The sequence below is a fragment of the Podarcis cretensis genome (genome assembly GCF_951804945.1).
Source record: "Podarcis cretensis genome assembly, chromosome: 11".
NCBI lineage: Eukaryota > Metazoa > Chordata > Lepidosauria > Squamata > Lacertidae > Podarcis > Podarcis cretensis.
The window spans coordinates 43,330,745-43,347,685 of record NC_137180.1 but is presented as its reverse complement, the minus strand read 5'-3'; the positions used below and the strand labels follow the sequence as shown (position 1 = coordinate 43,347,685).

Genomic DNA, 16,941 nt, shown 5'->3' with positions numbered 1-16,941 from the left:
TCTGTGTGGGCAACCCTGTGTGGAGGACCTGTGCCACTATTTATTGCAGTGCCCGTTATATATAGACCCACGAGACTGATTCATAAAACCCGTTTCCGAATGGAACTCACTTGAATAGGGTGAAAAGGGTGAAATGGCTGCTGAGGGATACTGATGACTTTGTAACTTATAAAGTAGCACTCTATGTGTTGGCAGCTAAGAAGATCAGGAGGAAAGAACTAGATAAAATAGCGGTCAACTGCAAAGGGGATTCGGATATTTAATTTGGCACATTTTACTAGAGAATCTTCTGCTATTCTATTTTATGCAACAAACAATCTTAGTAGTTGTGACCATGGTTTATATTGTATGTGTGGTGCCTGATGATTTTTATGGTTATTGCTGTTTTTCCTTTTGCTATTTTTCTGAATGATGTCATGGCCTATGGCTAGCACAATAAAAGCTGATTATGATGATAACAATAATAACAGTTTACAGTTATACCCAACTTAAAATAACCATCAGCCCCAACTAAACATTTAACCAACCCCAACCCGACAAAAACAAAACATAGGAACCAAAATTAGAACCCTTTAAAACATTGTAAACCTTTTTAGCCGGTTGCCCCAACCCAAGAGTTCTTCCAGCAATGTCCCAGTGGCTGTGAGTCTGGGCCCCGCCTCCTAGACCAGGTGGAAATGGGACTTGCAGGAGAGAGCAGGCTTCCTTCCAGCACTCACAGCAGTTGCAATCCTTTATAAGTAAAGGATTCATGAAATTTCACTTTGGATCCTGGGCCTTAAAGAAATCTTGCATCACAGTGTTATTTGTAATTGGGCTTAGATTTTGGCCAATGTATTTATTTCTGTTTATAAATCATTATATGCATTGTTCTGTGGGCTGAAGGTGAATTATGGCAGTGACCTTGTCACAGTCTTCTTTCCTAATTGAAATTTCTTTTTTTTTTTTAGATTTTGAGAAGTATGCTTTACAGAGGTTCTGAGGTCATGCGTGAAGTTGCTTGGGTTATATTTGATGAAATTCATTACATGAGGGATTCAGGTATTGCATATTTTTGCTAATTGTGTATGGATTCAGACATGCAGAAACCAGATGGAAATAATGTGAAGGTGTGCTGTCTTACAACATTTCCTGTGGGTTTTCTGTTTCTAGAACGTGGTGTGGTATGGGAGGAAACCATCATTTTACTCCCAGACAACGTTCACTATGTGTTCCTTTCTGCCACTATTCCAAATGCACGCCAGTTTGCTGAATGGATATGCCATCTTCACAAACAGGTAAAGTTCTATATGTGAAATAACTTTTGGAGTCACACTGCATTAGAAGGCAGTGATTTCTAGAGAATGATGCCTTAGAAGTTTCTAGTTAATTCAGTGACTTCATTTGGATGTTAAACTGTGGTTTGGGCTATGTGAATGAGCCCAACCTCCTCCTGGCTTGCATGCATCACCCCCTGCCCCCTTGGAGGAGTTCAGAAGCTTTTTATTTCACTTTTACAGTGGTGCCTCGCAAGACGAAATTAATCCGTTCCGTGAGGCTCTTCGTATAGCGGTTTTTTCGTCTTGCGAAGTAAGCCCATTGACAGCTTAGCGGATTAGCGCTATTAGCGGTTTAGCGGCTTTAAGCGATCAGCTGTTAAGCGGCTTATCAGCGGATCAGCTGATAAGCGGCTTAGGAAAAGGGGGGGGGAAGGGGAAAAAACCCGCAGGAACTCGCAAGACATTTTCGTCTTGCGAAGCAAGCCTATAGGGAAATTCGTTTTGCGAAGCGCCTCCAAAACGGAAAACCCTTTCATCTAGCGGGTTTTCCGTCTTGCGAGGCACCACTGTACTTAATGTCTGAACCAAGAATTGTCCCTGACTTCAAGTAATGGGCAGATCCCGTGACTGAGCTTGCCTTCACAGGAAGGGAGTCATTCATCTTGTTGAGAAGCCTATATTGGTAACCTAGCTCAGCTGGTTGTAATATAGAAGTTGAACATGTCAAATACACTGTGTACTGCTTATAAAGGCACTATACATTTTGTAAATAATGGGTTTCTCTCTTCCAGCCTTGTCATGTGATTTACACAGATTATCGACCCACTCCGCTGCAACATTATATCTTCCCAGCAGGGGGAGATGGACTCCATCTTGTAGTTGATGAAAATGTAAGGAATTGTTCAGTTGATTTTGGTGATGCCTGTACTTGTAATGTTAAATGCAAAAAAAGATGTGGGGTGAAGAATAAGGGCCGGTAGGCACATCCAAAGGTTTGTGAAAGCCCACTACGATATTTGATACTTTTTAAATTGAACAGCAGATATTGAGCCATAAGCATAAACTTGTGTCATATGTGCATCTATGGCACATAAACCTTGTGTCATAGCAAAGTCTGCTTTTGAATACCCCTCCTAGTTTCCAAAATGATTTGCCATGCAGCATAGAAGAGCAGAAAGCTGAAAATATTTTTGTGTTTTGAAAATCTTGAGATTCCTCCAGGCTTGCTAATAACTCCCTCTTCTGCCTGGTTGGTAGGGATCAGTGCTAGGAAAAGGACTTCCTCTATTAGGATATAGAGAGAGTCTTTGGTTTAGTTTGGAAATTTTTTGTATCAAATAATCCTACAGATTATTTTCCTACAGATCATATTTTCTTATTTAGGCTGAATTCTTTGTTAAGGTTTTTTTAAAAAATAATAATAATAATGATAGTGTTTCAGCCTCTTGAGTGTATGATACATTTTCATTGTAACTGCCCTGGGTCTCTAGGGCAACAGTTCCGAACCTTTTCAGCATGGTGACCACAAGTCCAAATTTACTTGGAATAGTGACCCATTGATTTATAGTCACATGAATTTTGGAGCTAGGGTCTTTGACAACCATCAGTTTCATGTATTTTAATGACAAGCTTGTCTATTTTATAACCATTACTTGAGTAACACAAGCAAAACTTTACTCAGCACCCATATTAATGTGAAATTTTGTTGAAAGATTGATAGTACTTGCAAAATCAATCACAGTTTTTATGGGAATGTAGGAACGCCAATCATTGATTGCATCAGCTATTAAAATTTTATTCCAAAAACATAGAGTTTCACAAACAGCGTTAGTTATAACAAACTGTGAATGGGCTATTTTGGCATGCATGAGTAGGATGGCTGAGCTTGCATTTTGCCAATGAGTAGGTCAATATGGTGTTAGATGATTGTCAGACAAAGCCTCAGATCATTATTAACACATAGCCTGCTACTGTATTTCATCTTCATAGCAGTCATTGCTGGAAGCCCTGCTTTGCAAAGATATGCACTACCAAATGGCAGCATCACAGGTGTTGCTCCATCAGCAAGATCGGAGTATTCAGTAGTTTTGTTAACATGAAGCCAAAATTCAGATAATTCAGCTGCTCAGAGTGGCTGGGGAAACCCAGCCAGATGGGCATGGTTTTATTTATTTATTTATTTATTACCTCACATCTAAAAAAAATTACCATATTTTTCAGTCTATAACACGCACCCAACCATAACACACACGTAGTTTTTAGAGGAGGAAAATCCGTAGGCATGCCACCCGAAGGCATTCCCTCCATAACACGCACAGACATTTCTCCTTACTTTCTAGGAGGAAAAAAGTGAGTGTTATGGTGAAAAAAATACGGTAATTGAGGGTCCTATCACATGACAGCTCAATGAGTTGTTCTTTTTATAAAGACAACTTTGTAACATCAGTTACAAATGGGTTTCACACCCACTCAAGCTTCTCCACAGAAAAGCATTGGACAAATTTTGACTAAGCAAACTTCAAATCACCCTTGATTCAGCTATTAACTAACTTGGTTTGCCACAAGGCCCTCGCACAGTGAGCTGTCACTGGATGTGCCGCCAGAGAGCAACTTTACAAGCGTCAACAGCACATTATAATGTGCCATCAAAACCAAGTTGTATCATCATGACATTTAAGGACATTAAGGACTAAAAGCAGTCATTATGTTGGATTTCCTTATAAAGCCTGAATCCTGCTTGCAGTTAATGACTCACAGGTTGGGGAACACTGCTCTAGGGAGCTGTGCTGTTGTGTAAGTTATGCTGTGATTTTTAAAATACAGGGTTTTCTAGTTTCTTTGGGATGAGGTTTTCCAACTTTCTCTTCCAACAGCCTCTTGGGATATGGTGGCTACTGCACATGCTCCATGCTCATTGGGCTGTTTTGGGTTGTTCCCCTGTTCATGGACTTTTTTTCTGAGGTGGATTTTTTGTACTTCTGCAAACCTTGGGATTTCTCTGAACCTGGTGACACCTCTCTTGCATTTCGATGGTGGTGTTTACATGTCAATAAAGTTCACTTTCCCTCCCCCAGGGTGATTTTAGAGAAGATAATTTTAACACGGCCATGCAAGTCCTTCGAGATGCAGGTGACTTAGCTAAAGGGGACCAAAAAGGCAGAAAAGGAGGAACAAAAGGTGGGTATTAACATTCCAGTGTAAAATGTGTTGTGAGATAAGCAGCTACTGCACTTACAGCAGTAAAAATTAATATATTCTGCCTCCCATCCTTCCACAACATTTATACTCATTTCTGACTATGCTGTCTTCGTAGGTCCGTCAAATGTTTTTAAGATTGTAAAGATGATAATGGAAAGAAACTTTCAACCAGTAATTATATTCAGTTTCAGTAAGAAAGATTGTGAAGCGTATGCTCTTCAAATGACAAAACTGGACTTCAATACAGGTGTGTACTAACTTCTTCCTGCATATACTTCTAATAGATGGTTTACTTAACAATGACCAAGATCTAAGCTGCTTATGGTTGTATTCAACTAAATTCATCTTAGAAAATTCCTCTTGGAATGGACTCATTAAAATGAATGTCTATTATAAACATAGGTCCCTTCATTTCAATAGGTCTCTTCTGAGTATAACTTAGTTGCACACAACACTTCGTCTCAAGTCAAGTGTTGTGTGCTAACCCTTTTTATTTCAAAAACATGGCTTTTGAGACTTCCTCTGATTCAAAAGCAGCTTGCTTTGTAGAATATCGAACTGCTGTTTAAGACAGAAACTAGTCCCCTTGGCTCACAGAGTTCAGATCATGTTACTGTGAATTTCGGCACGCAACGTGACAGTGTTTTTTGCAAGAATGCTGTGTCTGTTTTCACAGTAGTACAGTTTGCAAAATAAAATTGTCTTTTTAATTTCTGCACTTTACTCATAAAATTTTATTTAAATAAACTAATTACAGTTTGAATCTCTTTGTGTGCTTGGAGCATTGCAAGAGCACACTGCTGCTGAGCCAATTTTCCACAGTAAGAGTTATATGTGTCATGCTCCCCGGAGAGCTCTTTTGCCACCAAACGCTGGACTGCAGAAGACAAAAGTAATCTGCCAATTCTTTAACGATTTCTCCAACATTTCATTGTTTGACAGATGAGAAAAATAGTTGATCCCAGAATTTTTGTATGTTCTTGTTACGTATAATTAACATTTAATGAATTCTTATATAAACTTATTAAAAGTGCCAGAATCTGACTTATTTATGTTGCCTGTATTTACAATCTATAATGGGTGTGGTGTTGAGGGTTCTTTAAAGAACCCAGAGAGGCCTCTGAGCTGTGTAACATGGCAAGAGAAACATCTTACCAATTTATCCCACATCCCCATTACTATTTATGAGTCAAGTTATTTTGTACATAGGACTTTTTTTTAGTGGGCTTTTTGATGGTACTTTTATAACCTTTGGGTTACAAGCATGATTTTTTATATATAGAACAAAAATGTTTATGCAGAGATTTTTCCTTTTTTCAGATGAAGAAAAAAGGATGGTTGAAGAAGTGTTTAATAATGCAATTGACTGTTTGTCTGATGAAGACAAAAAACTTCCTCAAGTGAGTGCTTAAGGATAATTAAGACTGTTCAGAATTCTCAGGGCATTATTGTGCATTTTGAAAGTGGGACGTTAAAGTGAGTTTATGCTACATGGCCACCAAAAAGTAATGTCCAACATCTGTTTCCATCTTAACATTCATAAATGAGTTTAGAAAAATAAAGTGCTCTATCATGTTGAATGGCCTGACTGGAATCCTAGGCAATGTAGACAAAACTTTGTTGCCTTGGAAAGCAAAGTTCTGATGATGTGTTCAACGGATGTAAGAGTTGACTCTTAGATTGCTCTCTTTTAGACTTACAAGGAAATCCATGAATACATGCTCACTGAAAGTGAATTTCATGTAGCCACACATGCCTAAATTAGTGATCTGTGGACTTAAAAAAAAAAAAATAGCCAGTCTTTGTAAATCCTCCTTTCAGTTAGCCTGGAGAAAATACTTGGAACAAGCAGTTAGGCAAGTGACTACTTACAAGCCTGATAAATCTATGTAATTAGGTTTGATCCCTCCTTTTGTGGGTGAAATATGTGATCCATATTTGTTTTCAGGTTGAGCATGTTCTTCCACTTTTGAAGCGAGGCATTGGAATCCACCATGGGGGGTTGCTTCCTATTCTAAAGGAAACCATAGAAATACTTTTCTCTGAAGGATTGATCAAGGTATGTACTATTAGGTATATATTGGTAATTTCCTTGAGTTTATGAGTGTCACCACAGAATGCACCATGAAACACCAGATTATAAATTAAAAACCACAGCAAATTCCTTCATAAAATGCTTCTTAGGAGCTTTTTAGCTGTTAATTGCTGGGTTTTGTGATGTAGTCATATGGACAGGGCATTTATCTCTGAACTAAACTAATGTGTGCAATATTGTAAGGTCCTACTCAGCAGCAAATATTGCAAAGGGGCCAAAGGCATGAGTTGAGTGACAGCTGAAGGAACATTCTTGCTGACAAACACTGTAAGAATCAAGTGTTTTTCTACAACTTCCTCCTTGACTTGAGGAGCAAGAGAATTTTTGACAGATCCTTTCACTTAATTTTTGCGACTTTCTCACATTCAAGCCAGCTGCTAACTAACAGACACCTCTATCTTTCTTTGTTGCCCATGCTACAGAATAGCTTAAAGAGCCCTCTGCCTGTTACTGTTCTGATACAGAAGGGCATGGCTAATAAAGATATATCCTTGGGATCAGAGGTAGTTCGTTGGTCAGGTAGTAAACGTCTGGAAACCAGTTGCCCCTGAGCTTTCAGTTGCCTAGCTTTATTCTGAATTTGGGTTATAGACCATCCAAATGCAGGGAAATTTAGTTCAGTCTTCTTCATCTCATGTTCCAAAACAGAGTTACTTTGTTCTTATTCATTGCTTTGCTTCCGTAGGCCTTATTTGCAACTGAGACTTTTGCTATGGGAATAAACATGCCGGCAAGAACAGTTCTGTTCACAAGTGCCCGAAAGTTTGATGGGAAGGATTTCCGATGGGTAAGCAGATACAACATGCTGGATAAGCAAAATGCTGCAACACATAGCTGAAGTCACTTAAGTTTATGACCCATCAGTCGTGAGTACAGAAAGCTACCATTAGCATTCTGAGCTTAATTTCAGGGTTTTCTTTGTTGCTGATTCTAAAGACATTGTCTCCAAACATTTACATGTTGCTTGGATTTTGCCTTCCGTTTATTTTTTTATACGCACACTTTGTTTCACCAGTCTGCTTCAGTTTTCTTGTTGTTGCCTCCCTTCTCTCTGTTAGTAACCTTAGTTTTGGAATACTGAAATACTGTTGGCACTATCACTTCCTATATGCAAAAAATGCTTTAAAAATATAGCTTCTTACTCAGCCTTTGTATCCCCTCCTCCTGCCTCATCCCTCATGTAGCTTCCCTCCCATTTGGACTGAGAGCCTTGACTTGTTTTTGCACATATGCCTATTTGTCTAATTCTGTTATTCTTTCAGATCACCTCAGGTGAATATATTCAGATGTCTGGTCGTGCCGGACGTCGAGGCATGGATGATAGGGGAATAGTTATTCTGATGGTGGATGAAAAGATGAGCCCAACAATTGGAAAACAACTTCTTAAGGTATCTTGATCTCTGACAAGAATATTGCTAAAGGTGTATAAAGAGCATAATGTGAAATACTGCTCTTTAATTTTAACTTTCCTCCAACAGTAGTTACTGTAGTGATATAGTAATCCTGTATTTCATTCAGGATAATAGTTGTGCAAGGTTATGCTGTTCGTTGGTTTTTGCATTGGTCCCCCATCCTCCAGTCAGCTGAAGTACAGATCTTAACCTGTAATCTTTATGTGAATCGGAAGCTGGCGCTAGACTTCCATGTTTCATAACCGGAGGGTTCCAGATTTGATAACAAAGCAGGTGTTTCGTAACTTCTTGTTAGAGATAAGAGTGAATTCAGAGTAGAGTGATATGGCCCATTTTGTGCATAATGTGGTGAGTGTTTGGTTTTGGGTTTTTAATGTTCTCCCTAGAGGGAGAATGCATTGCGCAAAAGAGAATGTTAGTTTCCCAATTACCTCAGTACACATTGCAGTTCCACATCTGTAATACAACTCACCCTTTGTCCACTGTATTTCTACACCAACGGCAGCAAGTGTGATGTGAGGAAATTCATAGTAAGATGCTGGGAAATGGAATAATCTGCACTACATGTTATGAAGGAGGAGGAACTTTACACTGGCCTGCCATCTTTGGTGGCAGACCCGTGTTAATTGCAGCATTTTGTGCTTCCTTGTAGGGCAGAAAATGAGCACCTTTCATTGGAAGATGCCAGTAATACTATTAATGCTATTAATCTCTGTAATGCTCATGCTTAAAATAACTAACAAATTTAAACCACCATTTGGAACTATTGTTGTAGTGGGAAACTGTCAGAAATTGGCATTTCCCCTGTCCTTTGAATCCACGAGGTACATTGCTTCTAAAGGCTTCGTGACAGTGAGCAAAGAAGGGGGTGGTTATGGTGGTAATTCCAAATTTAAACTACCGTATTTTTCCATGTATAAGACTAGGTTTTTTCCCTCAAAAATAATGTCCAATATTTAGGGGCATCTTATACATGGGGGCCGTCTCCCCCCATTTTCTTAAATCGGAGTCCCCAAAATAGGGGGTATCTTATACATTGGGGGGGGCATCTTATAGACAGAAAAATACTGTACATTAAGTAAAATTGAGCAAGTTGTATGTGTATGCTGGTTTAGATAGCAAACTGTATTAAGGGCCAATACTTTATCCTATAATACAACAAACTTTTATGGTTAATCTTAGTTGTGGCTAATGTATTCCAGATTGGGGAAAACAGAGCAGTATTATCTTACTTCCATTCAATTAACAGACTGTTTCAAGAAAGTTCAGCTGGAAAGCTTAATTTGCAATGCAGGTTTGAGTCCTAAGAAGTTTGGCAAAATGAAAGAAAGCCTGGATCTCTAAATTGCTCATTTTATAGACTGGGATCCCAAGAGGCCCCTGCCTGCCTGCCTGCCTGCCTGCCTGCAAAGTGTTTCCATGAAGGGTGGGAGATCCTGCTTTTCAGAAGGCCATGGTGCCTCGTGCCTCATTGAGCAGTTCTCCCAAAAGTCCCCCCTAAGCTCGAGGAGTGATTTTTCAGGGAACGCAAGTAAGAAGAGCAGTCCTGAAGAGCTCTAGTACACATGCAGATGACTGTACACTGCCTTGACTCCATGCAGTAATTGGTAAACCTTCCCAATGTTTTTATTTTATTTTATTTTTTATTTTTTATTTTTTTTGCAGGCTTTTCATTTGTAGCAGCTTAGTTTTATAAAATGACAATTCATTTGGAAATATAATTTACCTAGGCTAGAATCCTGAACATATGTCTTTTTAATCTGTTGAAACCTGTGGGAGTTGAACTTGATTCTGTGACCTCTTTGGCTCACAACTTGTGGCACTTCCCACGCTTCGGTCTGCCAGATGCTCCCTCTTAAATAACTGGCTGCCCTTGTGAAGAACGCTGCGGATACTTCATGACAAAAGCACCTCTCAAACACAGGGTTACTAACCAGTTGCGAAACTACATATCTCACCGCCCTTGCTATTGGCTATTCTGGCAGTGGCTGGAGGGAGTTGGGAGTCCCACACCATCAGGAGGTCCACAGGTTAGCCACCCCTGCTGCTCTGTTGTATTCATTCCCATTCAGTTTTCCTTCATACTATTTCTTACTGGAGGAGCCTATATTTTACAGTTGGCCCCCAAAGCTAATCTCTTGTTGGAAATCGTCTCCTGATCTCTGTGTTTATGACAAGACAGAGACACAAACCTTCAAGCTGCTGCCAGTGGAATCTGTCCAGCTGTGTAGAGCCCATGTGTAAACATCAGCTGAACACACAGACTTAATTGCAGGCTTGTCTGGTTTTGCATCAAGCTCATTCGCATATGTTTCCAAGCATCTCCATGTGTGGGCAGGCTTTGAAAACTTAACTGACCTCAGTTTGCCAAGGGATGTGACCTGCCAGCCCAGAACCTGGCATGGATGAATAGCCAGGGCAGTTCAGCAGCAGTCAGTATGTTCAGTGCTTTGCTACTCAGAGCACAGCAGCTAGAATAATTTCAATTCAAACCCATTTTTAAACGTTTGTTCCAGGCAGGCTTATTTTACATTAGGCTTAAATCTACCAGGCAGCATATCACGGACTTGCATTTCAGGAAACTACAGTATCACGTCCTTAAATCTGTATGTAGTTCCTCTATCTAGTAGAATTACATACATTCTGACAATGGTATCTTATAGGTTGTTTTTGTTACCAAATTTTTACGATTATTTGCAATCAGGGTTGCCCCTAAAGAAACACAACAGGCAGTGTTGTTCACCTCAGACAGAAGAAGTGACAGCAGTTATTCAGTGCTTCTAGAACAGTGGTGGCAAAGGGTGGGCTGGATCTGCCACACTCCCCCCCCCCCAATTTTGCTAATCACAGTGGAATTGGCTGAGGTGCTAGAACCAGCATTACTAGAGCTGCTACCATTTGCACCTTCTGGGAAACAGCACCGAAAGAGGTGGCATCTGCCTTCCCTTCCACACAAACTGCAGTTAGGTGTTGTAGTGGTGATAACCAGGCGTTCCTGTAAGAGTTTGGAAGTAAAGAGGGAGGGTGGGTAATAAATGCAGTTCTGGGCTTCAGAACAGTGACAACACTGTGCCCAGAGAACTTGCGTCTGAGTAGGCCTGCTTAAGTGCACACATGTCCTTATGTGTCCTCTTCCACACTGAGGATTAGGGCTGGGAGGCAGATGAAGCACATGATGGCTCCAAGTCTTATAGAGAAGGTGACTGCAGTGGGAGGAAATGTTTGGAACGCAGCACACATGAGCAGTGGTGCCAGGGAACTTGAGGGGTGGCTATGCCAGCATCTGGTTTTCTTGGGGCTTCTTCTTCCCTGTATCCAAGCCCTTCTCATTACTCTCTTCCTGCTCATCGGATGCTTGAGTTGGCTGTGTTTGGAGTGGGTGGTTTTCATTCCCACCAGGGTGCAGAGGTTTTGACCATTGTCCAGCATCATGATGAGGACAAACCAAATGGTCTGCTCATCAGATCAGCCATGTGGTGAGTGGAGAGGGGGCAATAACCTCTCTGCCTCCATGTCAGAAGCTCTGCCTCCCCAGTCAGAGGCAGTACGCTTCTGAATGCTAGTTGCTGGAAGCCACAGACGGGAGAGTGCTCTTGTGTTTGGACCCTGGTTGCAGGTTTGCTGCAGGCACCTGGTTGGCCATTGTGAGATCTGGATAGCCCATTGGCCTGATCCAGCAGGCTCTTCTCACCTGTCCCTGTGTACTATTCATACTCGTTTTTAATTGTATTTTATTCCTTCTTTTATTTCTTACTGTATTTGAATTCCATCTGTCTTTAAAAAAGCACTGTAGCTTTTAGCACAGTTCGTTACAGTTGCTGAACAACAGGCAGAATTAAGTTCCCTAGCAATTTTCAATGGTCGGTGGGGAGGAGGTTTGGAGTTCCTGAGCATTCACTCTTCCTCTGAAAATTTAAAGCCCAGCAGTGAAATACAGGGATTCCTGTAAAGAAGAAGAAAAATCATACCATGCAAGATAGTCGTTGGTCCACCCTGTGTCATATAGTTTGAAGCCTACGTAGCTATGCTTGATGTGCTTTTCCATCTCTGGAAAATGTTGAGCTGTTAGTATTTCCCCTTTTTCTTTGCCCACTCTGCAGGTGCCAGATTGCTTTATTGCCCAAATTAAATTCCTTGGCAACTGCTTTGTGTTTGCCAAATTGGTAATAGTGCAGTATTTTATGGTGTGCTTTTCAGTTAAAAAAAAAGAAAACAAAACTGGGTGGGAAGGATGTTAAAGTAAAAGTGTTAGTTAAATGTTTATTATTTTAGCCATTAAGGCCATAACAACAAGTAGTGTGCGCAAAAATGGGAAACTTCCTGGGAAGCTGTCATCAGTTTTAGGTGTAATGCAGTATGCACACATTGAATAAAACACATCTCAAAGCCCTGAATTCAAGTCTTTATTTTTCTTCCTTCACTGTCAGGTTCCTTGAAGTCACAAACTACAGTTGGCAATCTGATTCTATCCATCTCGTGCAATTTGCAATAACCTTTTGTAATTGGCATCCTACAACCATACAAAGGGGGTGGGGCATGTGTTTTGAGGTAACTTTGGGCCAGTTCAGTCCTTACGGTAGACCTCATGGTTTATCATGACAGAAACAAGTTGCAATAAGCCTTTGTGTCACCTGCTTCTCCTGCCCCCAGCACAATTGTGAGGAGAGGCTTTTGCTTCCATTTTTTATTAACTGCTATTTAGTGTTATATTTCAGCCTTGGCTAATCTTGGCTAATCTTGACTTGTTTCAAACAAACCATAGTGAAGTTTTATCACAGTTTTATGAGGTTGGAATGATTTCCAACTCATATCCACCCCAGAGGGAAGGAGTAAATACACAAGTTTGAGGCTTCTTCCACCTCAGTCCCAACACAGCCACCCTTGACTTAGTCTTGGACCAGCTTTGTCTTTGGTTGAGTACCAGCAAATCTTTGACGTATGGTCCAAACTTTGTTGAATAGTTGGAGTATAGGACTGAGGGGATGTACGTTCAGATATCCTTGCTTGGCAATGATGCTAGGTGACTTTGAGCCACCCTATACTCTCATTGTAAAGTACGTCATAGGCCTGCTGTGAGGATAGACAGAAGAGAGAACAATGTAAACGTCTTGAGTGCCTTGAGGAAACATGGGATTTAATAAATAAATTGCCTCAAAATAAACTCCCTTCTTAGAGCATTACGAGCATTACGAAATAACTAGCTGACAGTGATTGGTATTTCATTCTACATCAATGGGAAAGTCTTTCACCCTCAAGGAAGAAAAGAACGACTTTTACCATTATTAAGCTGAGAGCTATCATTGGCCCTCATCTTCTCCCCTCTTTCTTTCCCTTGTGTGCTTAAGTTCATTGTTTCTATCATGGTTTGTTTAAACCAGTTTCCTGTTAGTTCCAAATGTGTGAACTGTGCTGTAATCTTGGTTTCTTAACTAGGATGCGAAACCACCATTTCTGCAGTACCAGACTTACAACTGGGAAGTTACAGATAACACAGAAAGGTCAAACTAGGTTACTGCGTGCAAGACAGTGCAAGCAATGATAAAAGACCATTTCAGCAGCTCAGTACCCTGGAGCAGTTTGAAGTTTGTAAGGGAATAGCTTTGCCCAGGCCTCTGTTGCTGATCACCCTGAGGAGCAGTGGGCTAAAGAGCCCTTTGCCTGTGTCAGGGGGTGGAGCCAATATTGCTAGCTCTTCCACACTTGATCCATTTACAGTATGCCTCTTGGTAAAAATAATGCTGAGCAGAAGCTCACAATTTCTCCTTGTGGCAGCAGCTTTCCATTCATAATCTATAATAGCTGCTAAATTAGCTTTAACCTAGCTACTCAAATTTTCTTTTTATACCAATATAGCAAGCGTCTGTCATTGGTGGGTTAGTTTTAAAATTTGTTTTGTTTTTTAAATCTTCCCTGGTTCGTAATCCTACATTCTTCTATTTTGTTGTCTCCCCCCCCCCGCCGCCTTAAAAAAATGAATACAGTCACTTAAAGTTGAAGCTATACATTCAACCTTTGCATTTTGTGCTTTTTAATTTCCTTAGAGATTATCCAGATTATTCATAATGGTTCCTTTCTGTTCTTTTAGTTGGATACATATAAAATTTAAGTTGATATTTTAAGAGAGTGGAATCATTATTAAATAATGCAAGTGAAAGACTGACTTCAAGTTCAGATGTAGTTTTTCTCTTTGTATGTGTTAGGATGACATTCTTACTTTTTGTGAGACTTTTCTCAGCTTTTCTTAGATGGATTAACATGATCTCTCAAGTGCGAAAGGAACACTGCAGCCATAGGCCCTAGTCCAGTAACTTTTCTTTGCACGTGAATTTCTCCCGTTTCTGGGAATGGTAGGCTGCTCCATAGGCAACACACTCCCTGCCAATTCCCAGGTAAGCGTTACAGAGATCCACTAGGTTTGTCTGTCTCTCTCTCTAACGCTTACCTTCAAATACCATCCTGGAACACTTGCATGATTCTTGCAATATATAAATTGCATGTGAACATACTGTAAAGAATAATTTGGGGATTTGAAATGCCAGGCTTCCATTTGTATTCCCAAGATAAAATGTTTTAAACATGAATGTTGCCTGCTTTTGCTCATCTTAGTTCTCTCTTTTAGGGATCTGCTGACCCTCTAAACAGTGCTTTCCATTTGACATACAACATGGTATTAAATCTGCTGCGTGTGGAAGAAATTAACCCGGAATACATGTTAGAGAAATCATTTTACCAATTCCAACATTACAGAGCTATTCCAGGAGTAGTTGAAAGTAAGTTATGTGAAATACTTAATTGTTTCGTCAATTTGCCGACCGCGATTTCTGTTCAGAGGGCTTACCTGCACCATATTCGCCACAGAGCCAGTTGACCTGTTACTAATGAATATGAAATTAGTTGACAAGAACCATTATTCGCCCCAATTGCCAGGATCCTGTAATGGTTCTAGGGGTTGCTCGTGCATAAACCGGCGCCGCACCTGGCTGGGTTGCCTGAGTGAACCTTTTCTGTCCGGACAGCCACTCGTCCGTGGCTGTCTCAATTGCTGGCAGAATCCGTCAGTGGGCGTTTCTTGTACTTCTTCCAGCAAAGAAGCTCTTTGACGCCTAGTCTCCGCCTACTCTCCCTGCGCGGAAGCCTTCTGCGCAAGGAGGGTGTGGGCAGCGGAGGACCCGTGCTCTCCCCGCTGGTCCCCAGCAAGGAGTCATGGGACCGCCTCGCCAATTCCCCCATCTGCCTCCCTTTTCCACTGGTGCTGTGCTGATTTCCTTCCCCAGAAGATGGGCTGCTTCTCCCCATCCCGGGACGCTCTCCGGAATCCCTCTGGAGCCCCCTCTCTCCCTCTGGCCCCAATGGCAGTTCCCTGACAGATCCTAAAAGCCTGGAAATGTTCCATCGATTTTTCTGCCTTACTTTCTTTTAATAACAGATGCCCTTGCCAGATTATAAGCTGCTTTTGCAAGTGACCTCCCTTTCAAAGGGAATTTGCCAGCTTGCATCTGGAGTGGGCGGAGGCAGGAGGTTGTTGTTGAAAGAGCACAAGCCCAAAGTCTCCTTGGATATACAGGACTCATTGCCTGCTTGCCAGATCCCCAGCCACTGAGTACAGCTGAAGGAAGGTTTCAGGTGTTCAAATCTTTAACAAACCAAGTGCTGAATGCTGCGAATGCAGCTTTCTGACAAGCGTCCCTATACAGTTCATCTGTTTGCTGGCACAATTCTGTTGCATTCACACTTTGTGTATTATATTTTCTAGCATATATTGAGTGTGCACTTAAATTGTAAAGAAGTCCTTAGAAGTGAGCATCGAATATTCTCCAACAAAATAATTTTTAATAGTAAGCCAGTACCCTTCTCTGCGTGGGTGCAACACCCAGAGGCAGCCTCATAGAGGATAGAAGAATGCTCTTTCACTGTCCCCGTCCCACCCCCAGAAGCCATGCTGGCACTGCACCAGGTTATTCCCTGTAACACCCTGGGGTGTTTGGGCCCCTGCCAGGAAGAAGAAGGAAATGGAGGGGAAACGAGATGCTCGGGGGGGGGGGGAGAGATTCTTCTACATATGGATAGTGCGTTTCCTTGAGGAATACTCTTGCCCATGGTTTGCTACCATATTGTGCACTTCATATAATCTGTTTGTTTTACAATATTTATTTGCAGAGGTCAGTAAGTTGGAACAGCAGTACAATGAGATTGAAATTCCAAATGAGGAAAATGTGGTCATTTACTATAAAATCAGACAACAGCTGGCTAAACTGGGTAAAGAAATAGAAGAGTACATTCACAAGCCAAAGTACTGCTTGCCATTTTTACAGCCAGGGAGGCTGGTAAAAGTAAGTAGTTTCCCTCCCCCACTTCTATGTTTTTGTAATGTGCATTCTGCTAAAGTAGAAACACAAGCATTTTACCATCCAGTTCTTCTACGAGGCTCCTATGCCATCATAATGTTGGGGTTTTGCACCTGTGGATCTTAACACTCCGTTAATGAGATGCACAAGGAAATTTATTAACAATAAGTAATAGTAATAACTACTATATAATGAAACATTTCAGAAACAGTGCAACATAATAAAATTATTAATAATATCAAAACATATCAACATACCGAGAAAAATATCCACAGGAAAGAAGAGGTATCTCCGAAGTTCACATTGTAAATTTTGTATTTATTTGTGTTTTGTTTTGGTTTTATCTAGAGTTTCCTCCCCCTTCCCTCGTTCATATAAATTGTATCTTTTGTTAGGAGTATGTTTCTGAGAGTTTTGCTTTATGTGTGGTACTTGCTTTATCTGTTTGTTTCGGGACATTTAGCATGATTAGGAAAAAAATATTATTTATAAATCTTAGTTCGTCATTTCCCCCCTGAAATTGGAAAAGTCAATTCTAGTCTTGTTTATATAGAAATACCTTCACCCATGCACAGCTAGCTCCATTATGGGTCATATCGCTGCCTCTCTAATACTAGGCATTGCACTACATA

General features: G+C 40.8%; 1 protein-coding gene across 1 annotated transcript in view; it reads left to right on the top strand.

Annotated features, from left to right (window-relative positions):
• Window positions 1-16,941, top strand: part of MTREX (Mtr4 exosome RNA helicase) — a 40,353-nt gene that overhangs the window by 8,183 nt on the left and 15,229 nt on the right. Inside the window, exons 7-17 of the mRNA XM_079994756.1 lie at window positions 951-1,041; window positions 1,153-1,277; window positions 2,051-2,149; window positions 4,334-4,436; window positions 4,573-4,704; window positions 5,778-5,857; window positions 6,406-6,516; window positions 7,238-7,339; window positions 7,815-7,940; window positions 14,584-14,734; window positions 16,122-16,294. Of these exons, the coding sequence (XP_079850882.1) occupies window positions 951-1,041; window positions 1,153-1,277; window positions 2,051-2,149; window positions 4,334-4,436; window positions 4,573-4,704; window positions 5,778-5,857; window positions 6,406-6,516; window positions 7,238-7,339; window positions 7,815-7,940; window positions 14,584-14,734; window positions 16,122-16,294 (1,293 nt within the window). The remainder of the gene's footprint in view (window positions 1-950; window positions 1,042-1,152; window positions 1,278-2,050; window positions 2,150-4,333; window positions 4,437-4,572; window positions 4,705-5,777; window positions 5,858-6,405; window positions 6,517-7,237; window positions 7,340-7,814; window positions 7,941-14,583; window positions 14,735-16,121; window positions 16,295-16,941) is intronic.